Here is a 26,398-nt window from a genome sequence, read left to right as displayed (position 1 = left end):
TACACAAGACCATCATAAGAAGAGGAAAATATCATGACGTCAAAATAAAAGTGAGACTGATTGAGAGGGGGAAGGGATATGATAGAGAGTATAGTTTCAAAGGGGAAAATCGGAGGGGGGGGGAATTACCATGGGTTATTGTCTACAGTTATGGAAATTGTCAATTAAATAAAAATTTTAAAAGAGCATTAAGTAGAAATTTATATTAAAAAAAGAATAGAAACCAGAACTTCATTCATGCTAGGCAAGCTCTACTACTGAACTGCATATCTGGACCTGCCCTGACATCGTGTTGAAGGAAGTCAGTAGTGTGTGCACATAGTTGTTGTGGAGTACTGGGTGCTATGTGAGGGGTACTGGGTGCTAGGTGAGGGGACCCGGTGGGTCACTGAGCAGAGCTTGGGGCTATAGCACACACTGGGCCACCAGGGAGGGGACTTACATCCCTATTTTGCTCTCCAGGCTCCCCAAATCTAATTGCGGACATGCCCAAGACAAATCTAGCTGTCAAAAGTACAGTTTGTGCCAGAAACCAGAGCAGACTACGTGTACTAAAAGTGGATGTGGGCACAGCGTAGCCAAGACGGGCTGGGACATCAGACAAGAGTGGCAGATGTGGTATGTTGTTGGAGGGAGTGGGGAGAGTTTTCATGGAGTTAAATGCAGGTGGCTTGCAGAAGTTGAAGCTTGGTTCAGCCCAGCAGGAAGCTGCATGAGGAGGCAGAGAGAGGCTGGACCGAAAAGGGGGGTGCACCTGCCAGGAGCTAAGAGGGAAGGGAGGAGGAGGTGGAGAAAACCACCCTTGCCTCAGGACTGACTGTGTGCCAGGTTGCGCTTTATGCCTCAGGACTTACTGTGTGCCTGGTGCACTTCATGCTTCAGGACCTACTGTGTGCCTGGTGCACTTCATGCTTCAGGACCTACTGTGTGCCTGGTGCGCTTCATGCATCCTCCCGCACACAGCATGCCTTCAGTGTATCTTTCTCATGTTCACATTACAAATGAAGCATCTGAGATTCAGGCCTAGAGCAGGTTGTGTAAGGAGTTGATCCAGGATCAGAAGTGGGATCTCCCAGCTTAAATAAATCCCCCATCTCGGATTTATTTGCTTAGAAGCTGCTCCAGGGCTATGAAGACAAGAGGGTTCCTTGGTAGAAGAACCAGGTTCTTCCGAGCAGGTTGCTCCTCCTCTGGGCGGCGTTCCCGGTGTTCTCTCACGCAGAATGCCACAGTCCACACAGCACCATGCCCAGCTCTCTCGGCCTTATCACCGCCCCCACCCAGGACAATCTGATTAAGCCCTGCTGTCATTCGGGGAAAGTCCCTTACCAAAGGCTCTATTCTTCATAAGCACCTGTCCTCAAGGTCAGAACCAATAACAGGAGGGAAACTTTGTCATTATTATCATGGGGAAAAGTCTGGTCAGACGGAATTTTGCTTACATCATCAGCTGCCTTTCCTTGGTGTTGGCCCAGGAAATAACCATTGCTGTCAGTTACTGAGTGTCCCACCCAGGGAGGGTCTTCTATTGTGTAGCTAATTCTTCCAACAATGCTGCAGGACAATTTCAAAGTTTGTTTTTACATATTTTTTAAATTTTTATTTATTTGTTTGGGAGTGACAGACATAGAGAGAGAGAGAGAGAGAGAGAAAATGGGCACACCAGGGCTTCCAGCCACTGCAAACAAACTCCAGACACGTGCGCTCCCTTGTGCATCTGGCTAATGTGAGTTCTGGGGAATCAAGCCTTGAACTGGGGTCCTCAAGCTTCACCGGCAAGCGCTTAACAGCTAAGCTATCCCTCCAGCCCTTAAATTATTTTTCTAAATTATTTTTATTTATTTATTTTTTTATTTATTTATTTATTTATTTTTGGTTTTTCAAGGGAGGGTCTTGCTCTCTAGCCCAGTCCACCCTGGAATTCACCATGTAGTCTCAGGATGTCCTCAAACTCACAACAATCCTCCTACCTTTGTTCCGGAGTGCTGGGATTAAAGGCATGCACCATCACTCCTGACTCTGGTTTATAGTTTTGAGGGGCAGTTTCACCATGGCAAGGAAAGTATGGCAGTAGCAGATAGCTGGACATCAGATCTTAACAGCAGCAGGGAGAAAGTAGAAAGAATGGGCCGAGTGCAGCAAAACAGGCTGGCTTAGAGCGCCTGAAGGCCTCCTCCCAGTGACACACTTCATTCCATCTCCCAAAGGCCCTACAACCTTCTCAAGCAGTGCCACCAACTGAGAAACTCAGTATTCAAACGTGTGAGGCTATGGGGGATAATTTACACTCAAACCACCACACACATCTAAGGAAGCAACCAACCAAGTGAGACTAAGGCCAGGGTGGTGGTCTACACCTATTTTCCCAACACTCAAAAGACTAAGGCAGAAGGATTGTAAATTTGAGTTTCAGCACAGGCTACATAGTAAAACTCCATTGAAAGGAAGAAAAGAAGCAAGGAGGGGAAAAAAAAAAAAAAGAATTTGTTGAGAAAACATAAATATCCAGACTATACAAAGAACTCCTATAACCCAACATCAACAACAACAAATACCTAAATTTTAAAATGGACAATTTGGACTGGAGAGATGGCTTAGTGGTTAAGGCACTTGCCTGCAAAGCCAAAGGACCCAGGTTCAATTCCCCAGGACCCATATAAGCCAGATGCACAAAATGGTGCATGCATCTGAAGTTTGTTTTCAGTGGCTGAATGCCCTGGCACCCCCATTCTCTCTCCCTCTCTCTGCTTCTTTCTCTCTCTCAAATAAATAAATAAAAATAAATTTATTTTTTAAAAAAATGGACAATTTGCAAAGTCTGCTGGCCCTGATTCATTTCCTCAGCTGCCCACATACAGCCAGTCAGACATTCATTTGCAGTGGCAAGAGACCCAGCTGTGCCCATATATGCACATACATACATATGCACAAATACATAAATTTAAAAAAATTTAGGGCTGAGGAGATTGCTCAGTGGCTAAAGGCGCTTGCTCGCAAAGTGTGCCGGCCTGGGTTTGATTTTCCCAGTACCTACATAAAGTCAGATGCACAAAGTGACACGTGTGTCTAGAGTTTGTCTACAGTGGCAGGAGGGCTTGTGTGCCCATGTTCTCTCTCACATGCGCAAATAAATAAATAAATAATATTTTAAAATTCTTAAAAAGGTAATGGACTAAAATAATTATTTCTCCAAGGAAGATATACAAATGCTCAACAAGTATATGAAAATTTGCTCACAAACCAGGTGTGGGGGCACACACCTTTAATCCCAGCACTCGGGAGGCAGAGGTAGGAGGATCGCTGTAAGTTCAAGGCCCCCCTGAGACTACATGGTGAATTCTAGGTCAGCTTGTGCTAGAGTGAGACCTTACCTCAAAAAGAAAGAAAGAAAGAAAGAAAGAAAGAAAGAAAGAAAGAAAGAAAGAAAGAAAGAAAGAAAGAAAGAAAGATTTAAAAAAAGAAAAAGAAAAGTTGCTCGGTACCACTAATCACTAGAGAAATGCAAATCAACAGCACAATGCAGTAGTTCTCTACACACATTAGAATGGCTGCTACTTAAGGATATTAAATAGCAAAGGTGCCGTATTGGTGAGAATGTGGAAAAACTGGCACCTCTGTGTTGCTGGAAGGAATGTAAAATAGTATAGCCACTGTGGAAAACAGTATTGAAAGTTCCTCAAACTATACACACGCACACACACATATACACACAAACATACATACATATACACAAACATACATACATGAGCTGGGAATAGTGGTATACACTTGTAATGCCAGCATTTAAGAAGCTGAGACAGAAGGATTGACAAGAGTTCAAGGTCAGTTTGGCCTGCATAAAAAGTACAATTTCAGCCAGGTTTACATAGCAAGATCCTGTCTCAAAAATAAATAAGCCAGGCGTGGTGGCACACGCCTTTAATCCCAAACCTAGGGAGGCAGAGGTAGGAGGATCACCAGGCCACCCTAAGACTACATAGTGAATTCCAGGTCAGCCTGGGCTAGAATGAAACCCTACCTCAAAAAACTAATAAATAACTCAATAAATAGCTGGGCATGGTGGTGCATGCCTTTAATCCCAACACTAGGGAGGCAGAGGTAGGAGGATCACCATGAGTTCAAGGCCACCCTGAGACTACATAGTGAATTCCAGGTCAGCCTAGGCTAGAGTGAAACCTTACCTCAAAAAACCAAAAAAAAAATATATAAATAAATAAATAAATAAATATAGGGCTGGATAGATGGCTCAGCAATTAAAGGTGCTTGCTTACAAAACCTGACAGCCCAGGTTTGATTCCCCAGTACCCACATAAAGCCAGATGTACAGAGTGGTGCATGCATTTGGAGCTCATTTGCAGGGGCAAGAGGCCCTGGTACAGGGCTGGAGAGATGGCTTAGCGGTTAAGTGCTTGCCTGTGAAGCCTAAGGACCCCGGTTCAAGGCTCGGTTCCCCAGGTCCCATGTTAGCCAGATGCACAAGGGGGCGCACGCGTCTGGAGTTCGTTTGCAGAGGCTGGAGGCCCTGGCGCGCCCATTCTCTCTCTCTCCCTCTATCTGTCTTTCTCTCTGTGTCTGTCGCTCTCAAATAAATAAATAAATAAATAAATAAATAAATAAATAAATAAATAAATAAAAAAGAGGCCCTGGTACATCCATTCTCATTTTCTCTCTCTTTCTGTGCTTGCAAATAAATAATAAATTAAAATATTTTAAAAATAAATATAGGGCTGGAGAAATGGCTTAGTGATTAAGGCATTTGCCTGCAAAGCCAAAGGACCTTAATATGATGCCCCAGGATCCATGTAAGCCAGATGCACAAGGTGGCACATGTGTCTGGAGTTCGTTTGCAGTGGCTGAAGGCCCTGGTGCACCCATTCTCTTTCTCTCTCTCTCTCTCTTTCTCTCTCTCTCTCTCTCTATTGGTCTTTCAAATATATAACTATTTTAAAAAATAAAATATACCAGGTGTGGTGGTGCACGCCTTTAATCCCAGCACTCAGGAGGCAGAAGTAGGAGGATCGCTGTGAGTTTGAGGCCACCCTGAGAATGCAGAGTGAATTCCAGGTCAGCCTGAGCTAGAGTGAGACCCTACCTTGAAAAACCAAAAAATAAAAATAAATAAATAAATAAATAAATAAAATATATAAGTATATAAAATATTAATAATGGTTCTAAGAGTGTACAAAATATGATTTTGCTCCTTAACAAAGTCATAGACTTTATACCCCCCCAAATAAGATACCATACATGACAGAATGGTTTAGTATAACTTCCTTTATACTCATATTGAGTATTTAAATTTTTTTTAAACATTTTATTTATTGGAGACAGACACAGAGAGAGAGAGGTAATGGGTGCATCAGGGCCTCCTGCTATTACAAATACACTCCAGATGCATGTGTCACTTAGTGCACCTAGTTTTATGTGGGTACTGGGGACTAAACTCAGACTATCAGGGTTTACAAGCAAGTGCTCTCAACTGCTGAGCTATCTCTCCAGCCCCCCCCCAAAAATTTAGTTTCTATCTTAGTTTGTATTATTATGCATTTACAATTGATCACAAAAACTAAATAAATGGAAATAGAATTACCATAATATAAACACTAGCACTACTGGAGGATGGATAGATAGATAGATAATCTTAGTTACTTCTCACATCACTGTGACCAAATAAGGTTTTTTTTTTGTTGTTGTTTTTAATTTTTATTTGAGAGCGACAGACAAAGAGAAAGACAGATTGAGGGAGAGAGAGAGAATGGGCGCGCCAGGGCTTCCAGCCTCTGCAAACGAACTCCAGACACGTGCGCCCCCTTGTGCATCTGGCTAACGTGGGACCTGGGGAACCGAGCCTCGAACCGGGGTCCTTAGGCTTCACAGGCAAGCGCTTAACCGCTAAGCCATCTCTCCAGCCCCAAATAAGGTTTTTATGGCTCCTGGCTTGAGGGCACAGTCAGTCATGGTTGGAAAGGCATGGCAGCGGTGTGGCTTATGGCTGTGGTGGCAGGAATGTGGGCTACTTGCTCACATCTCAGTGAAACAGGAAGCCTAGATCTCAGAGCCCAGTTATAACTTTCTTAGGCCCATAGCTACAGTTCTATATCTACCAGATAGGCTCCATGCCCAAAAGGTTCCACAATTTCCCAAAACAGCAGTCCCAGCTGGAGACTTAATGTTCAAACACATGAGCTTGTGGGAGACATTTCACATTCAAACCACAACATTCTGCTCCTGGCCCCCATAAGTTCATGGTCATTTGATAATGCTAAATATATTCAGTCCAACTCCAAAGGCCCCATAGACCTATAATTCCAGCACTGTTAAAGAGTTGTCTCTGAGATGCAAGACAATCTCTTAACTGTGAGCCCCTGAAAAATCAAAAGACAAGTCGTATACTTCCAACATACAATGCCACAGAGTAAATGTTTCCCTTTCAAAAGGCAGGAATGCAAGGATGGCAAGAGAAGACCAGATGAAGCAGAGCAGCCATAAAACCATGCAGCTCCATGTCCTACATCTGTGGCTCACAGTGGCATCATGTGGGCTCCAAAGGCTCAAGTAGCCCCTACAGCTCTGCTGCCTTTGGCCCACACAGCCGCTCTCTTGGGCTGACTCCACTTGATGGCTGGAGCTTTCCTTAGCAGACGGCTTTCCTTGGCATCATTAACATCCTGGCTTGCCGCCCCCTCCGTTACACTTTAGGCTTCATTTTCACATGTATCCCCATCACAGTGCTGGCTTCACATCTCTCTCAGTAGCTCCATGCAAGGAATCTAGCACACTGCCTGGTTCAGTTGCTTTCTGGAGCCTTGGTACAAACAACCATGACCCCACAACTTTTGCATTCTACATTCCTACAAAATTGGCATCATGTGCATAACTCCAAGTTCTGCTGCCAGTTTGAAATATAGCCTTGGACCACTGTTACCATGGCTGCAACAGCTTCCAAGTAGCTGAGGGGCTGAACCTGGGCAGTCATGTTCAAGCAGGGGCTCCTTGTTACAGCACCTTTGGTTTAGTCACTTTAAAAAATATTTCATGGGGGCTGGAAGAATGGTTTATCAGTGAAGCACTTGCCTGTAAAGCCTAAAGACCCCAGTTCAAGGCTTAATTCCCCAGCACCCAAGTAAGCACAAGGTGGCGCATGCATCTGTAGTTCATTTGCAGTGGCTGGAGGCCCTGGCATGCCCATTCTCTCTCTCTCTCTCTCTCTCTCTCTCCCTCTTTCTCTCTGTCTGTCACTCTCAAATAAATAAATAAACAAACAACAAAAAACATTTTATGAAGATGCTCAACAATGGACATTGCAAGTCTTAAATTTTGCCAGCCAGGCCAAATGAGCCAATGGGTGCAATAGTGGCACATCTGTCATGGTGGAAACCAACTGCCCTCTAACTGGACTGGAGGCCTGCTCCATGGGAGGGAATACGTCCCTGATACTGAAAACATAAAACAGAGGTAGTCATGAGCCCTAGGGGTGTAACGTCTGCTGCTGTCTGGTAAATGTATATACTATGCTCATCAAGCTGCCCAGTAAGCCCCTCTCTTAATGTTCATACCTATATATTAATATTACTTTCACTTTTGGTAGAGAATCTTCTCTTTTCAGAAGGCATCATGGGGCTGGAAAGAAGTGACAGGAGTGCTCAGTACTGCAATATCTCTATTAGACCTTCCAAGGCTCAGGGTCTATTGTGGAAGAGGTGGCAGAAAGAATGTAAGAACCAAAGGAAGGGTAGGACTCCTTGCAACGTGCTCCCCACAGACACAAGACACAAAATGGCCTGGATATCCATGACCTCACAGTGCCTAACACTACCTACACAAGACCATCATAATAGGAGGAAAAGATCATCACATAAAAATAAAAGAGAAAGCCGGGCATGGTGGTGCACGCCTTTAATCCCAGCACTCGGGAGGCAGAGGTAGGAGGATCGCCATGACTTCAAGGCCACCCTGAGACTCCTTAGTGAATTCCAGGTCAGCCTGGGCTATGGTGAGACCCTACCTCAAAAAACAAATAAAATGAAGTTATGAAATTTGCAGAAAAATGGATGGACCTGGAAAGGATTATACTAAGTCAGGTAACCCAGGCCCAGAAAGCCAAGCGCCACATGTTCTCTCTCATATGTGGATCCTAGCTACAGATGACTGGGCTTTTGCATGAGAATGAAAATACTTAGTAGCAAAGGCCAGTAAGGTAAAAAGGAGACATAAAGGGTAGAGAAAGGAAGGGAGGAGGATACTTAATAGGTTGATATTGTATATATGTAATTACAATGATTGTAATGGGGAGGTAATATGATGGAGAATGGAATTTCAAATGGGAAAGTGTGGGGGTGGGGAGGGAGGGAATTACCATGGGATATATTTTATAATCATGGAAAATGTTAATAAAAATTAAAAAAAAAACAAATAAAATAAAATAAAAAGAGACTGATTGAGAGGGGGAGGGGATATGATGGCAAATGGAGTTTCAAAGGGGAAAGTGGGGGGAGGGAGGGCATTACCATGGGATGTTTACAATCATGGAAGTTGTTAATAAAAAATAAAATAAAATAAAAATGTTTAAAAAATTATGAGAGAGTGAGGGAGAGAGAGAGAGCAGCTTCACTAGGGCCTCTAACTACTGCAAATATATCTCACATGCATGTGCCACCATGTGCATCTGGCTTACATGGATATTGGGCAATTGAACCCAGATCCTTAGGCTTTTCAATCAAATGCCTTAACCACTGAGCCATCACTCCAGCCCCTAATTACTTTGTTTTAAACATTCTCCATTTACTTATTTACTTATTTGTTTTAAGTTTAAAAAATATTTATTTTTATTTATTTGAGAGAGAGAAAGGGAGGGAGAACAAAAGAGACATAGAGAGAATGGGTGCACCAGGGCCTCTAGCCACTGAAAATGAACTCCAGATGAATGCACCACCATGTGCATCTGGCTTACATGAAACCTGGAGAATCGAACTGAGGTCCTTAGGCTTCATAGGCAAATGCCGTAAGTACTAAGTCATCTCTGCAGACCTCATTTTCCTTTTAAATGAAAGTGTTTCAAATGAGTTTGCATTGTTACATGCTGGAGTTTTCAATTGGTGGGTTCTGCCCTCAAGGTACCTTTCCAGTACAGACTGAGCTCTGTCTCTCTCTGTTTGCCTTTCTGTTTTGATTTTTCAAGTCAGGGTCTTACTCTAGCCCAGGCTAACCTGGAACTCACTTTGTAGCCCCAGGCTGGCCTCAAACTCATGGTGATCCTCCTACCTCTGCCTCCTGAGAGCTGAGATTAAAGGTGTGTGCCAGCATGCCCAGCTGAGGTTTCCCTTTAATGGCACTAATCTCTAACAATTAAAGCCCCTTCTTTGTCCACACACACACCTCATCTAGAACTTTCATCAGAACTCAAAAACCTTTCCTCTCCAAACTGCACATTTCTCATATCTTTCTGCTTCACATCCAGATCTCTCACACTGTAAATCTTGCTAAATACACTGAGCAATAACCATGCCCCAATCCTTAGTACCAATTTTCCATATTAGTTATCTTTCAAGTCACTGTGACTAAATACCCAACAAGAAGAAAGTTAAGAGAGGATCTAGCCGGGTGAGGTGGTTCATGCCTTTAATCCCAATACTTGGGATGTAGAGGTAGGAAGATGTTCGAGGCCAGCCTGAGACTACATAGTGACTTCCAGGTCAGCCTGGGATAGAGCAAGACCTTATTTCAAAAACCAACAACAACAACAAAAAAGAAGATCTGGGCTGGAGAGATGGCTTAGCGGTTAAGGCGCATGTCTGTGAAGCCTAAGGACCCCAGTTCGATTCTCAAGGTCTCAAGGAAGCCAGATGCATATGGTAACATTGCACATGGATGCATCTGGAGTTTATTTGCAGTGGCAAGAGGCCCTGGTGCACCCATTCTCTCTCTCACCCTCCTTCTCTCTGTCTCTAATAAATAAATAAAAATAAAAATCTTAAAAAACAAAAGAGAGAGAGGATCTGTTTCGGCTTGTGTGTTGAGAGGACACAGTTGGCCATATTGGGGAAGGCATGATGGCACGTGGTTTTATGGTGGCAGCATCATGAGTAAGCTTCCTCACATTTCAGTCAGTGAACAAGAAGCAGAGAGTTCAGACAGAAAGGGGCTGGAGAGATGGCTTAGCGGTTAAGCGCTTGCCTGTGAAGCCTAAGGACCCTGGTTCAAGGCTTGGTTCCCCAGGTCCCACGTTAGCCAGATGCACAGGGGGCGCACGCGTCTGGAGTTTGTTTGCAGAGGCTGGAGGCCCTGGCACGCCCATTCTCTCTCTCTCCCTCTATCTGTCTTTCTCTCTGTGTCTGTCGCTCTCAAATAAATAAATTAAAAAAAAAAAAAGAAGGAAAGAAAGAAAGAAAGAAAGAAAGAAAGAAAGAAAGAAAGAAAGAAAGAAAGAAAGAAAGAAGGGCCTGCTTGAGCTTCCCAGTGAGTTCAAGACTAGGCTGGGAAAATTAGTGATATACTAGCTCAAGTAAAATAAGCTGGGCATGGTGGCACACACCTTTAATTCCAGCGCCTGGGAGGGCAAAAGGTCTGCTAGCCTGGGTTCAATTCCCCAGTACCTGCTTAAAGCCAGATGCACAAAGTGGCACATGGGCCTGGAGTTCATTTGCAGCAGTAATAAGCCCTGGCCCATTCTCATTCTCTCTGTCACTCTCTGCTCACAAATAAATAAATAAAAATAAAAACAATCTAAGGTTGACTTTTTTTAAAAAACAACGAGGGCTTGGGATATGCTTGGTTGTAGGGTGCTTGTCTAGCTCACACGAGGCCCTGGGCTTGGTCCTGAGCATCGCAAACCTTCTGGCCTTGTCCCCGCACCTGCACATCTGCCAGCTAGGCCCTGTGTCTAAAGGTTCTACAATGCTCCCCCCACCCACCTGCTAGGGAGCAAGTATCCAAATACGTGAGTCTGTAGAGGCTCTTTCACATTCAAATCATAATGCTTTATATCCTAAAGTATTGAAAGCAAACTCTCAAAGATATGTCTGGGGCTGGAGAGATGGCTTAGCAGCTAAGGCATTTGCCTGCGAAGCCAAAGGACTCATGTTCAACTCTCCAGATTCCACGTAAACCAGAAGCACAAAGGTGAGGCACACTCAAGGGTCATACACACCCATTAGGCGAGGCAAGCATCTGGAGTTCGAATGAAGTGGCCGAGGCCCTGGTGCATCAATTTGCTCTCTCCTCTGTCTCTCTAATTAAAATAAATCCATAAAAAGTGCTTTAAAGGGGCTGGAGAGATGGCTTAGCGGTTAAGCGCTTGCCTGTGAAGCCTAAGGACCCCGGTTCGAGGCTCGGTTCCCCAGGTCCCACGTTAGCCAGATGCACAAGGGGGCGCACGTGTCTGGAGTTCGTTTGCAGAGGCTGGAAGCCCTGGCGCGCCCATTCTCTCTCTCTCCCTCTATCTGTCTTTCTCTCTGTGTCTGTCGCTCTCAAATAAATAAATAAATAAATAAATTCAAATGTTACTTGTATGACCTTTAAAAAAAAAAAAGTGCTTTAAAGATAGGCGTGGACCCTCGTTGTCACAGTAGGTCACAGTAGCGTCATTCACAGTGCCAGAGGTGAAAGCAGCCCAAGCCTGCTGTGACAGAAGACTTGGGGAGCAGACTGTGGTACATGCCTACAGCAAGGCCCTGCGTGGCCTTCAAAAGGAAGGAAAGCCTGACACTCATAACACGGGTGAACCTCGAGGGCCCAATGCCAAGTGCAGTGAGACGGCCGCCAAAAGACAACCCCTGTATGACTTCATTCCTGTGGAGTATTGAGAGTAAACAAACTCTTAGAAACCAAAAGCAAAACGCAGCTGCCAGGGGCTATGGGGAGGAACAAATGGGGAGTTGGCTAGTGAGTGTAGAGTTTCAGTTTTGCAAGATAAGGTTCTGGAATTGTTTCATAACAATCATGAACATGCTTTTAATTCTGAACCAGAAAAATCATTGAGATGGTAAAGTTTATGTCATATCTATTTAATCACAATAAAAATTATTTATTTATTCCTGTGTGTGTGTGTGTGTGTGTGTGTGTGTGTGTGTGTGTATGTGTGTGCACCAGAGCTTCTTGCAGCTGCAAATGAACCAAACACTTGTACCACTTTTTGCATCTGGTTTACGTGGGTGGCTTGGCAATTGAACCAAGGCCAGCAGGCTTTGAAAGCAAGCACCTTTAATCACTGAGCCGTCTTCCTAGCCCCTCCAGCACTGTTTTGTTGTTGTTGTTTTGAGGTAGGGTCTCACTCTAGCCCAGGCTGATCTGGTATTCCCTCTGCAGTCTCGGATTGGCCTCAGACTCACAGCAATCCTCCGACCTCTGCCTCCTGAGTGCTGGGATTAAAGGTGTGCGCCACCACACCTGGCCCCATCACAATTTTTAAAGAGCTGGTCATAGCTGAGCCTAGTGGTGCAAACCTGTAATTCCAACTACTCAGGAAGTTGAGGCAGGAGTCGTAATATAGCACAAGTTCAAGGCTGCCTAGGCAACTTAGTGAGACCTTGTATCAAATTTTTTTAAAAAAGGAAAATGAAGGCTAGAGTATAACTCAGTAGTGAAGCACTTGCCTAGCAAATGTGAGGCCCTGGACTTGATCCCCAGTATGAAGGGGGATGATGTGAACCACACTTGGGAGGTAGAAGAAAAAGGAGCTGGAGGGCTAGAAAGATGTCTCAGTGGTTAAGGCGTTTGCCTGCAGAGCCTAACGACATAGGTTTGATTCCCCAGTATCCATGTAAGGCCAAAAGCACAATGTAATGCATACATCTGGAGTACTTTGTTGTGGCTGGAGGCCATCCAGCACCCATTCTCTCTGTCTGTCTCTCTTCTCTCTCTCTCTCTCTCTGCTTGCAAATTATATATATATAATTTATATATATATAATATATATATAATATATATATATTATTATATATAATTATATATTATATATTATATTATTATATTAATTATTATATTAATTATATATTAATATATTATATATTATATATAATATAATATATAATATATAATATAATTATATATTATATATATTATATAATATATAATAATATATATAAATATATAATTTATATATATATATATATATATATATAATAAAAAAAATTTTTTTTTAAAGGATCTGGGCATGGAGGTTTAAACAAGCCATGAGGCTTGCTGCCTGGTGATGCAGGGAGATGGTTCTCTGGCCAACTATATATAAATGAGCCTCAGGTCCATTTTAGGGTTAAGGTTTTCTCAGCATCACTCCCTGACTTTCAGCAGCCAGAGTGGTGGGTACATTCCATGGGAATCTTGATAGAGGTTAAAAAGTGCATTCACTTTTTTGCCTTGTTATATTACCAGTAGCCCTCATCTATCCTAGCGGAAGCTCAGGAAAATACTGGAAGGACTATGTTTCCCACCTTAAACCTTAGGAATCATCTTAGGTATCCTATCTACCCATCCACCCACCCATTCATTCAATACATTTTGCTGCATATCATCTGCACATACAGTCCCTGCCTGATCGAGCAAACCATCTGGTGGGGGCTTCTCATGAGGTATAAGAGAACGTGGTTCAGTGTGAGATGTACTGGGATAGGACTGTCTCGGGCACCAAGCAGGGGACCTGATCCAGTCTGTGATGACAGTTCACAAAGTTAGTCAGGTCTTTCCCTGATATTTGAAAGATCAACAAGACTGAGCTAGTAAAGCAGGGAGGAGGAGGTAGGGACAATGTGCCTCAGAGACATGAGAGCATGGGAACTCCCCAATTGACCCAAGGAGATGCAGAGCCCAACCAGGAATCTGGAAACAGAATGGAGTTTATTGCTAAGCAAGAGGCAGGAGTGGTGAGAACTGATGCAAAGGAGGAGAGCAAGGACCTGCTCTTGTAGGGCCAGGAAAGGACTTTCTGAGCTGCTTGTCAGGTGTGGGGGAGGGAGAATATGAACAATAAAGCAAGTGTGGGCCCAGGGCTGGAGAGATGGCTCAATGGTTAAGGCCGCTTCCTTGCAAAGCCTGATGACCTAGATTCAATTCCCAGTACCTACACAAAGTCCGATACACAAAGTGATGCGTGTGTCTGGAGTTCATTTGCAGTGGCAGGAGGTCCTAGTGGGCCCATTCACTCTCTCTCTCTTCCCCTCTGCCTATAAGCAAATAATTTTAAAATATTTTTATTTATTTGCAAGCAGAGATGATAGATGATAGATAGATAGATAGATAGATAGATAGATAGATAGATAGATAGATAGATAGGGAGAATGGATGTGCCAGGGCCTCTAGCCACTGCAAATGAACTCCAGATGCATGCACTATCTTGTGCATCTGGCTTTATGTGGGTACTGGGGAATTGAATCTAGGTCATTAGGCTTTCTGACAATCTCCTTAACTGCAGGGCCATTTCTCAAGCCCAAATAATGTTTTGATAGTGTAGGCCCAATTGGAGGGGCAGCAAAACTGAGACAGCAATAGAGGCACCTGGAGTCAATTCTTCTTTTTTTTTTTTCCCAAGGTAGGGTCTCAATCCAGTCCAGGCTGACCTGGAATTCACTATATAGTCTCAGAGTGGCCTTGAACTCATGGCAATCCACCTACCTCTGCCTCCCGAGCGCTGGGATTAAAGGTGTGCCACACACCTGGCTTGGAATCAATTCTTAAGCAAGAGGCCTAACTCCCTGCTTGCCTCTCCCTACATCTCAAGGCAGCTGGTCGCCAGGAGAGCACTTCTGATGGAAGGAATGTCATTTTCTTGGAAACAGGCCAGAGCGCCTCTCCAGCCCTAGACGTTCAGCAGTCTCTGACGGCCGCTCCAGGAAGGTCAGTGGGCAAAGGGTGAATGAGGTGCTGCTTGGTTCTGATTTCCCCGCGAGACAGAAAGCAGAGATGTCCCAGGCAGGGCCCCAGCAAATCCGGAAGAAGGCTAGCCATGCACCTGCACAAGCTTCTCACAGTCTGTCAGCAGCCTTGGAGAAGCACACTTATTTTCAGTATTTATTGAAAGAGGATTTGGGGAATTGAAAACTTGAACAAGGTCTGGCAGAATGAAGCTCTGGTGGTGGTTGCTAGGCAAGGGATAAGTTCCTACAATGTATGTGACAGCTGCAGGATTCCCAGTGGCCTTGACTTTGAGATGAATTAATTAATCATGACATTAATTAATCATGAGGGGGTTGGCTACTGATGATTCAATACTGTTCTGACCCTGAACTTCAAAAGAATATCAGCAAAGATACCTCCCCACACACACACACACCAAGCCCAGAACTTTGAAGAGGACTTTGAAGAAGTCATAAGTGTCAGGAAAACAGTAGCCAATTCACTCAAAAATGCAGTTTTGTCCTGGCTTGATCACAGGAGCCCAGAGCACTGGCAATTAAGCCAAACGGTGTCATGAACAGACCTGGAAAGGAGCCTGGGTTCTCTCTCACTTACCCACATGCTCTGTGATCCTGGACAAGTAACTTCACTGCTCTGAGCCTACACAGGCTGGTTTGGAGAGGCGAGTGAATTGGGATATAGATATTTACAAGTCATGAATGTTGTTCCTGAGGGATGGAGCCCAGCTTGGTGGCTCCCTGGGAGCCTTGGGCCATAGGAGAGGCCTCCTCCTAAGAAAAACAAGGTATTGTCCTGTGTGTCTGAACCCCTTTGTCTCTTCCTACACATCCGGGCTCTTGCTCGCTTTGCCTGTGCAGGTAGCAGACCGGCTCTGTGGGAGTGAACAGGGCTGGAAAGTGGCTGCTCTGTCTGCTACCGTAATGTCCCACCCAGTCTGGCCCAGCCCAAGGAACCCTGTGACCTGGCTCCATCCACACCTCTCTGGTCATCCTGCAAGGCATTGGAGGTGTCTTTGACACAGACCCCAAACAGTCTGGAAATGTTATCAGATCTCAGGCCTCCCCCCCCCCCCCCGGCACCCCTCCCCAGATACACATTCCAACCACAGAGCCCTTCGAACTCTGCAGGCTGCTGCATCTTGGCTGGACTGTGTTGGCCCGCCTCGAACATCCTCCCTGACACCTTGCCTTCTCTCCCTGGCATCCACAGATCACCACACAGCAGTGATCCTCAGAGACGTGACACAAACACCTATTGTGTGTAGTATAGGTCAGGGCCGGAAGTTCTAGCCCGACGCTCCACATTGCAACCTGCTCCTCCAAACTCACACGCCAGCACACTGGCCACCCTCCAGGCCTTGCTTCACCTGTCCTCAGCTGTGACCTGTGCCCCGTCTCATTGTGCCTCAGTGACCCCACTCTGGAGCCCACACCTGGTTATCCCCCAGTACCTGTCTTTCCCCTAGAGCCCCTCACTGGGTTAGAACTCCTTCTGGGCATTCATAAAGCATGTCTGAGTCCTGTCTGGCACCAGATCTTTGGGCCTCGGTTTCCCATCTATACAATGGGACAGTGACACCTCAGCTTTTGTATAGTCGTCACAAAAGCACATTAACTAACCTGGACTAAACGCTGAAACTGTGTTAGCTATTACCCCCACAACCACATGCAGCGCTTGAATCTCTGGAGCCTTAGCCCTGAACACAGGCCCGAGTGCATGGAGGTGCCAAATACCTGTGGGCTGGATGAATGGGAAGGACAAACAGCATATGAAGCAATTTTTGCTGGTTTCCCATAGCAGGGGAGTATGGAGGAGGAGCGGGAAGATCCTGAAAGAAACTAATCTTTATTGTCCACACAATATACATAAATTGGCTAATTGGAGCCGCACAGGAGGAACATATGACTGCAGAATGAGGAAGTGGCTACTCCGAAAGGCCAAATCAGTGAACCAGCATACGCGGTGGGTGTGAGGTTGTCAGAGCAGGTGACTTGGACAGTTTCCTTCATACCTAGAAGGAGGGGTGCTCACCCCAGGCCTTACTGTCCTAATCTTAGATTGGGAAACTCCTGGAGGGCAGGATGCCTTGGTAGGTAGGGCAGGGGTACCGCCCCCCTCCCTGGGTGAGGTGTCAAGTGTTCAGCCAAGAGCCTGGCCTTGGGGGAATCAAAGACAAGAGATGGGCTGAGCTGGGAGGAAGGTGTAGAGCTTCTTCCCCTTAGGACCTGGCTGGAGGCTCTCCAAGAACAGCCCTCAAGTACCCTCCACGCAAAGAAGGAGTTAACTGTGGGCTGACTTCTCGGAGCAACCTGAAGCTTTTATTCCTTGGTCTTTCCCCTCCCTTTCTGCAAAGTCTTCCTGATCTTTACTCCTCCTGAAGTCCCTCCTCCTCACTCCCACCTCCTGACTCCAAAAACAGTCTGATTGCCAGGGTGGGTCAATGGTTAACACTCTGTGGCTTTATATAAGCTGCTCAGGCCACCAGCCTCACACTGCCTCTTCAGCTCTTTACTTCCGTGGCGTGGAGACGGTGGCTCCGGCAGCCCCGGTTGGCTGGTCCACACCATGGCCACCTGTTGGCAGGGCCTATGGGCCTATCGCTCCTACCTGATTGTGCTATGTCTGCCCATTTTCCTGTTGCCTTTGCCCATCCTTGTTCACAGAAAGGTAAGGACTTGTGTTTCTGAGCACAGGTGACTCTAGGGATGGTGGCAGGAGAAAAACCATCTGGGTCAGGGTGGGGTATTCTTAGTGCCCACTCCTTACCTCCCATTGTTTGGTCTCCTGGGGAGAGGGGCAGAGAGGGTTTCTGCTGACACTCAGCAGTAGCAGCCATGGGAACTGCTTGGAGACTGAAAACCAACTCCATAAAGGAGCTACAGGAGGGCACAGATGAGTTGCCCTGCCTATCATGAGTGCACCCAGCCCTGGTCCGGGCTCAGTGCCAGGGAGAGACAGGTGGGTGGCCAGGTTTGGGGAGACAGGAAAGTTGGCCTCGGGCTGTTGTGCCTTCCTGGGTATAAGCACAAAAAGGAGCTCACTTGTGATGTCAAAGGCAGATCTGCTGAGGGGGACCGTGGGCAGTGTACCTAGCTAGAATGCAGCCCCTGCCCCCTCTCCCGTCCTAGGAAGTCACACCACCAGCTCTCGTTCATCTGAACCCCCCACTGCCTGCCCTGCGCTGTGCATCTACGAAACAGGTCCCAGAGTCGCATTTTGTAGATTTTGTTGATGGGGAAAGTGAAGATAAGTTATTCAAAGTCCCAGGAGTGACCCTGCTTTCATAGAGCTTGGTTCATATATCTCTTTAGGTGCCTCAGTAAGAAAATGGACACAAAAATAATGAATCTAAAATTAGCCTGGGGCTTGGAGATGTAGCCCAATGGTAGAGCACTTGTTTGACATAGTAAGGCCTTGGGTTCAATCCTCTATACTGCAAACACACACACACACACACACACACACACACCCTGGGGCTTTGGAAAGGGCAGCCCACGGAGGGACTGCCGCTCAAGGGGGCAGAGCTGGGGTGTGGTCTGGCTCCAAAGCTGAAATCAAATCATAGCCCTGCCCTACCACACACCTCTAGAACTACCCAATGAGCCACTGCTCTTTGCTGCAGATAGGGAAATCAGGGAAGACTCTTGTTTGTGGAGTCCTCAAGAGAAGAGGGTAAGTGATAACACCCATCTGACCTTTGGATGACTGTCTTCTTAAGCCAAAGCCCAGGTAGTCTCTGTACAGGAGATCTATCAGATAGGTTGCTGGAACAAGTGTAATAACACCATTTCCACCATCACCCTGGGAGGAGCAGACATAGCCCAGAAAGATTCAGTAACTTGCCCAGAATCCCACCAGAAAACCTGAGGCATGGGGCTGGAGAGATGGCTTAGTGGTTAAGGCATTTGTCTGCGAAAACTAAGGACCCAGGTCCAATTCCTCAGAACCCAAGTAAACCAGATGCACAAGGGGACATATGTATCTGGAATTCGTTTGCAGTGGCTAGAGTCCCTGGCATGACCATTCTCTCTATCTGCCTCTCTCTCTCTCCTCTCTCTCTCTCTCAATTAAGTAATTAATTAATTAAATTTAGAAAAAAGAGCTGGGCGTGGTGGCGCACACCTTTAATCCCAGCACTTGGGAGGCAGAGGTAGGAGAATCACAGTGAGTTTGAGGCCACCCTGAGACTACATCATGAATTCCAGGTCAGCCTGGGCTAGAGCGAGACCCTACCTGAAAGAAAGAAAGAAAGAAAGAAAGAAAGAAAGAAAGAAAGAAAGAAAGAGAGAGAGAGAGAGAGAGAGAGAGAGAGAGAGAGAGAGAGAGAGGGAGAGGGAGAGGGAGAGGGAGAGGGAGAGGGAGAGGGAGGGAGGGAGGGAGGGAGGGAGGGAGGGAGGAAGGAAGGAAGGAAGGAAGGAAGGAAGGAAGGAAGGAAGGAAGGAAGGAAGGAGAAAAACCTGAGGGGCAGCACCTTGCCACTTGGTGAGAGTTTGATGCATTAAGAGACCCAGACTTTGGTCTTCTGTAGCTGGCCATGCCACCTTCTCTAGCCTGTAGTCACTGCCTGTCCTGTCCTGATTCCACAAACCATTCTGGGGAAAAAAAGCCTCTCCTCTGGACTCCTTGCAAGAACTCTGCTTCTGCATAATCAATGTCTCCTTCTCTGCCTGACGCAGCCCATCGATGTATAAAGGCACCATTCTACTTCTCATCTTAAACAAGGCTTCTTTCAGCCCATAGTCCCTGCACACATGCCTTCTCTGCATTCTCTTCCAACAGCAAGACTCCAAGTGTTTGCACTAATATGGGCTCTCTCCTCCATCGGCCCCGTCTCTCTGTGACTCAAATTCCCAAGAGCTTCTATGATGCCAACCTGGTGGCCCATTCTCACTTTCCTTAATCCTGCAATAGCATTTGTCCCAGCTGACCAGCTCTCTTTGCCACAGTCTTCTCTTGACTTTACTAACATCTGGTTTCCTCCTACCTTTCCCAGCTCCCCCTCCATCTGACTCTATTGGTTTCCCATGGTCCCTCCTGGCCCTTCCTCCTGATAATCTTATGTTATCTCATGCTTTATAAAGCATCTCTGTGGCCAGGCATGGTGGCACACATCTCTAATCCTAGCACTAAGGAGAAAATCTGGGCTACATAGCAAGTTCTAGGCCAGCCTGAGTTAAATAGTGAGACTTTGAACAAAAAAAATAATAATAATAATAATAAGCAGGGCTGGAGAGATGGCTCAGAGGTTAAAGTTGCTTTGTGTGTAAAGCCTGGAATCAATTCCCTAGAACCCATGTAAAACCAGACACATAAAGTGACAATGCATCTGGAGGTCTTTTGCAGCCCCTGTCATGCCCATACTCTCTCTCTCTCTCTCTCTCTCTCTCTCTCTCTCTCTCTCTCTCTCTCTCTCTCTTTCTCCCCCCCCCCAAATAAATAAATTTTAAAAAACCTGCTGGGCATGGTGGCACATGCCTTTAATCCCAGCACTTGGGAGGTAGAGGTAGGAGGATTGCCATGAGTTCAAGGACACCCTGAGACTACATAGTGAATTCCAGGTCAGCCTGAGCTAGAGTGAAAGCCTACCTCAAAATATCAAACCAAACCAAACCAAAAAACAATTGTTGGACATGGTGGTGCACACCTTTAATCCCAGCACTTGGGGAGGCAGAGGTAGGAAGATCACTGTGAGTTTGTGGCCAACCTGACACTCTATAGCAAATTCCAGGTCAGCCTGGGCTAGAGTGAGACCCTACCTCAAAAAAAAAAAAAAAAAAAAGCACAGAAAGTCCAAACCTATGGGCTGGAGAGATGGCTCAGCAGTTCACATGTATCTGGAGTTTGTTTGCAGTGGTTAAAGGGACTGGTGCACACCCATTCTCTCTCTTTCTCTCCCTCCGGTTCTCTCCCTCTCTCCCTTTCTCCCTCACTCTCTCTGCGGAGGTAGAAGGATTACTGTGAGTTTGAGGCCAGCCTGAGGCTACATAGTGAATTGCAGGTCAGCCTGGGCCAGAGCAAGATCCTACCTTGAAAAAAAAAAAGAAAAACACAACATGCCCACAAGTCCAGAGTCTATAGCACCGACCCTAGCTTTATGTTTGTAATAACCAGCTAGCCCTGGACATCTTGTCCACTTGAATATTGACTTGTCCACACTTCTTTCCGTCCAAGTCAAAGCCCTGAAAACCCCAAAAGTCAGGATTCGGGATTGCTGGCTTTCCTTCATCTACATACGCGCCAGCCAGTCTTGGCACTGCTGTGCTGAAAACAGACACGCCTGACTGGTGGTGAGGCCGCATCCCAATCGACTCGCTCTTAACTGAGACTATAGTAAGTGGAAAATGCATTGAATACACCTGCAACTGCTGGCCTACCAACGCAGCACAAAGCAAGACATGGGTTGTTTACCTTTCTTTTCCCAGCCTGTGCCTAAAGGCTGACCAAAGAGCCATGCACCACTGCCCGCTGTCACCAGGGAGGATCTTACCACAAGTCACCCAACTGAGGAAAGATCAAAATGCAGAATCTGTAGCCTGTAACTTTTGCACCATCATAAATTCAAAAAAAAAAAAATTGTCTTCAACTGGAGACGTCTGTGCTCTCTAAATGGAATCAGGCTCACTTGGGGACTGTCCGACCCTATTCTTACCACTTCCCAGACCACTCTCTACCCAACAGTCAGGATGATGGTTTCAAAACCTAAGATCAGAGCCTGGCGAGGTGGCGCACGCCTTTAATCCCAGCAGAGGTAGGAGGATCGCTGTGAGTTCGAGGCCATCCTGAGAATACAGAGTGAATTCCAGGCCAGCCTGCGCTAGTGAGACTCTACCTCGAAAAAATAACCCTAAGATCACATCACTACCCTGCTTCCAACCCCACACTGACCTCTTAGAGGAGTTACTAAGGCGCCATCATGTCAGGCCCCATCCTCAGCAGCCCACAGCCTTCTCTCTGCTCCTCCAACAGCTCAGCCCCTGCTCAGCTTCCCCTCTTCTCAGACGCTTCCTCCTCATTGCTTTTTATTTATTTATTTATTTTGTTCATTTTTATTTATTTACTTGAGAATGACAGAGAGAGAAAGAGGCAGATAGAGAGAGACAGAGAGAATGGGTGTGCCAGGGCCTCCAGCCACTGTGAACAAACTCCAGATGTGTGCTCCCCCTTGTGCATCTGGCATCTTGGGTCCTGGGGAATGAGCCTAGAACCAGGGTCCTTAGGCTTCACAGGCAAGCGCTTAACCACTAAGCCATCTCTCCAGCCCTTCCTCCTCATTCTTTAAACCATCCCAGAAAGCCCTCTGTCACAGAGCCATCACAGTGCCCTGTCATTTTATTTTACTATGTAAAAGTATATATCTGTTTGCTTTCTTCTTATTCCGACTCCCTTCTCAAGAAGCTAGGCACCTTTGGTGACTTTGCTTGCTTTACGCCTAATCCACAGCCTGCTCCGGTACAAATGAAGGAATGTTGGCAAAGAAGACCTTTCCCTGAATTCCTGTTGAGTCTTCTTTCTGTAGTCAGCACCCCCCCGCGCCCCCAGGCTTAGCGCCCTGACCCTGGTCCCTAACATGGGAAGGGGAGCCCCAGCCAAGGCTCAGCCCTGAGCAATAAAATCGTTGACATTTATTGAATGTTATTTTATGTGCTCAGCACTAAGCCAAACACCTCAAGGCATTAGCTCACTTGTTTCTCACAAAAGCCTCTGTGTTGCCATGAAGTTATCTCCATTTCACAGACATGTAAACTAAGGCCCAGAGTGATGATGTAATTTGCTTATAGTTCCATCTAGAAAAAAAAAAAAAAAAAGCTGAGGCTGGAACTTGGTCTTGAAGTCTCTACCTGAGGCTTCCAGGGAAGAGAGGTGACCTTATAGTAGCTCCTCTCAAGACTTCCTCCTTCCTTCCATCCTGGATATCTATAGAATTCGTGTTATTTCCCAGCGGGGTCACTGGACAGAATACAGATGTTCTGTCCTTAAGCTGGTGATGGGTCAGCAGGGGCGACAGGTATTTATGTCACACGGATCCAGCAAGAAGGCTGCAGCAGTAAGAGGAGGAGGTCTTGCCTTCCAAGGAGTCAAAAGAGACTTGGAAGCAGGTGGACTGAGTAGCTTTGAAGGCCGGGTGACATGGCACCAGGCAGAGGCACCCGCAGAGGACAGAGGACAGGCCGGGGGGGGGGGGGAGCGCAGCGCCAGCAAGAGCAGCGTCAGTGTGAGGCAAGGCAATGGGCACCTCGAAGTGCTGGGCACCTGCGGCTCTCGACACACAGAGTGCTCCCTCTCCGGCCCTGCAGCCAGAGGCGCCTTAGTATGCCAGAACCCTTATATCTGCCCGTTCACGCTCTCATCCCTTCATGTGCACAAGGACCCCAGACTTAAAACTATGTGGCAGGAACCATTTAGATGAAGAGAGGACGGAGGATCAGATGGGGCGACACACAAAATTGACACGGTGCAAGCCGTAGGAAGCAACGTGACATGTGTGGCCATGGCCTAGGCAGGAGCCGCCCTCGGCGCCAGGCTCGGGACAGGCCTCCTGGGGAGTGGACAGTTACCCTAAGACCTGGGTGGCAGGTAAGAGCCAGTCAGGCCCAGCTTGGGATGAAGAGCTGTCCAGGCAGAACATGCAGCAGGTGCAAAGGGCCGAGCACAGGGCTGAGGTTGGCAAGCTGACGGGACAAACAACCATGTTGCTTTAGGCGCCCCAGGTGAAAACAACTTTACTTAAGTTCAGAGGGAAGGGGAGAGGGCAGCCAGTTCCAAGCCAGTGAGGCCAGGGACAGGAGTGAGGATTTATGCTGTGAGCGATGAAGGGTAACTAACACATTCAAATGACTAATAAGTTACAATCAAATGGCTAGTAAGTTACAGTCATAAAATACCTCAGGAGAGAGATGGCTCAGCAATTAAGGCGCTTGCCAGCAAACCTAACATCACAGGTTCGATTCCCCACTAGCCACACAAAAGTCAGATGCATAAATTCCTCCCCGGGGACACAAAAGGATCAGCTGTAAAAACAATCTTTCAGTGGCTCCATGTTGGCCAGCACAGAGATCTGCTGCGAGAAATTGTTGGGTTTATAGTAGGAACAGGAGGTGGCAGAATTTTGAGCCCAGCATTGCCTGCACTCCTAGAAGGCACTGTCAGTTCATACGTACTTTAGAATCTGTGATAAACATACGCTGTACAAGCTATTCCCACAGCCCGATGGCAGAGGATGGCCCTGTGACTAACTGTGGACAGAAGACTGTATGAGGAGTTTGTACCCTCCTCTAGCTTCTGAGACTTCCTGGTTTCCAGTTGCGAAAGCAGAGTCCAGCAAACAGAACGTGGCTTTCGGAGCAGTACAGATGTGGGTTCTCATCCATTCTGGATCATGAGACTTTTCCAAACCCTCTGATCGCATCGCCAAGGGCTGTTGTGAGGATGAAAGGAAACAGCCCTGAACCATCATGTTCCCCCTACCCCTGGGGGATCCAGATGGCCTTGGGCCCTGTGTAAGTGCCTCACTTCTCGACAGCTCTTTTTCACATTGCCTTTTGGCCGCTGAGGGCCTCAGATGTTTCTGAATGAAACACGAAGGTGTGTCTTGTCACCCCCCCTCCCCCACCAAGGAGAGAGCTTGGTGCTGTGTGAGCCAGATGGCTGTGCCTGGGATGTGTGAGACAAATGTCCCAGCCTCAGGGCGCCTGGGAGGAAGATGTGAAGGAGGAAGACCCAGCCTCCAAGGCCAGGGGATCCCCAGAATAGAAAGGACATGGACTTGAACATGACATGGACTTCACCCCCTCTGGGTGTTATCAGCACCTCCTGGGTAAAGACCAAGAATGGGAAAAGCAGTCTTCCACAGCAAAATCTCCCAGATATATAATCCACAGCAAGGCTCTGTGCCACCATGAAATTAAATCCAAAGAGGATTGTGGGAAGGCCACGTTCATGTCACTCAGCCTTAAATGGCATTTGCTCTCTGGTTTGGGTCCAAACTGTGATGTAAGGACTCTTCCCTCAACCTCAGTTTTCTCTGACACTGAGAATCCATTGTCTCAGCCAGGTGCATCTGTAGTCCCAACAACTTGGGAGAGACTGAAGCAGGAGAATTCCTTGCAGCCAGGAGTTCAATGCCAACTTGAGCAAACACAGTGAAACCTGGAGTTACAGAGGGAGAAAGGGAGAGAGATCTGTCGAAAGTGCAATCTGTGAGGAAGACTTTGCAGCGATTTACTAGAATTCTGTGATTGTTGAGAGTTGGAATGTTGCAGATCAAGAGCCAGGTTACTACCTACCTCTGTATCTGACCTAACATCTTTGTGATCTCTACGTAAGATTGATGGAATGTACAGCTAAACATAGCCGCCCGCTAGCCTCCACCAAGCCCAGAGCTGAGCGCAGCACCAGAGAGCATCTGAGATCTGTTGAGCAGAATTCCCAGCTCAGCTGTAACCCACTGCCTGCCGTCCCCACCAATGTATGTGGAAAATTGCATTGAGTTTGATTTATGACCTTCTATTGTTTGGTAACTATAGAAGTTCATGAAGCCATGGAGCCTCTTCCCTGGTAGAACATGTCACTTGGAGTAACCTGAACCAGTGTTCCCAATCACTCATGTATGGCTTAATAAATTAAGTCAGGCATGGTGGATGAATTATCTCTTACTCCCTTTGGAGCAAGAGCTTCAGGTTTTTTTTTAAGTTTGTTTTTTTATTAATATTTTACTTTATTTATCTATTAGAGAGAGAAAGAGGCAGAAAGGGAGAGAGAGATAATGGGTGCAGGGCCTCCAGCCACTGCAAACGAACTCCAGATGCATGTGCCACCTTGTGCATCTGGCTTATGTGGGTACTGGGGAATTGAACCTAGGTTCTTAGGCTTTGCAGGCAAGCGCCTTAACCACTAAGCTATCTCTTTAGTCCAAGAGCTTTGTTTTTGCATTGAAAGAGAAGTGGGGAGAGAGAGAGAGGAAAGAACAAAGGAAGAAAGGGAGAGAGGGAAGGCAGGGGGAAAGGAAGGAAGGAAGGAATGGAGGAAAGGAGGAAGGAAGGAAGGAAGGTCGGTTCTTCCTTGGGTCTTGGAGCTGAAGCCATGAAGCCATTAACATTAAGAATGGAAATAAGGGGCTGCAGGGATTGCTTAGTGGTTAAGGGGCTTGCCTGCAAAGCCAAAGGACCCAGGTTCAATTCCCCAGGACTCGCGTTAGCCAGATGCACAAAAGGTGCACACTTCTGAAGTTCGTTTTCAGTGGCTGGAGGCCCTGGAACGTCCGTTCTCTCTTTCTCTGTCAAATAAATAAATAAATAATACTTTTTTAAAGAAAGAATGGAAATAAGCTGGGTGTGGTGGCACATGCCTTTAATCCCAGCACTCCAGAGGCAGAGGCAGGAGGACCACTGTGAGTTCAAGGCCACCCTGAGACTACATAGTGAATTCCAGGTCAGCCTGGGCTAGAGTGAGACCCTGCCTCAAAAAAAAAAAAAAAAAAAAAAAAAAAAAAAGAATGGAAATAAACAAAGTTCACCCAAGTGAAAACAAAACAGGACAAAAGCTCTGCGTTTGG

The 26,398-nt window shown here is 46.5% G+C and overlaps 1 protein-coding gene across 1 annotated transcript in view; it reads left to right on the top strand.

Moving 5' to 3' along the window:
- Positions 1–17,346: 17,346 nt before the first annotated feature.
- Slc13a2 (solute carrier family 13 member 2) overlaps positions 17,347–26,398 on the top strand; it is a 31,936-nt gene continuing 22,884 nt past the window's right edge. Inside the window, exon 1 of the mRNA XM_012950159.2 lies at positions 17,347–17,514. Coding sequence (XP_012805613.2) covers positions 17,413–17,514 — 102 coding nt within the window. The 5' untranslated portion in view covers positions 17,347–17,412. The remainder of the gene's footprint in view (positions 17,515–26,398) is intronic.

This window comes from Jaculus jaculus, chromosome 9 (genome assembly GCF_020740685.1).
Source record: "Jaculus jaculus isolate mJacJac1 chromosome 9, mJacJac1.mat.Y.cur, whole genome shotgun sequence".
Taxonomy (NCBI): Eukaryota; Metazoa; Chordata; class Mammalia; order Rodentia; family Dipodidae; genus Jaculus; species Jaculus jaculus.
This window is presented reverse-complemented; position numbering and strand designations above follow the sequence as displayed.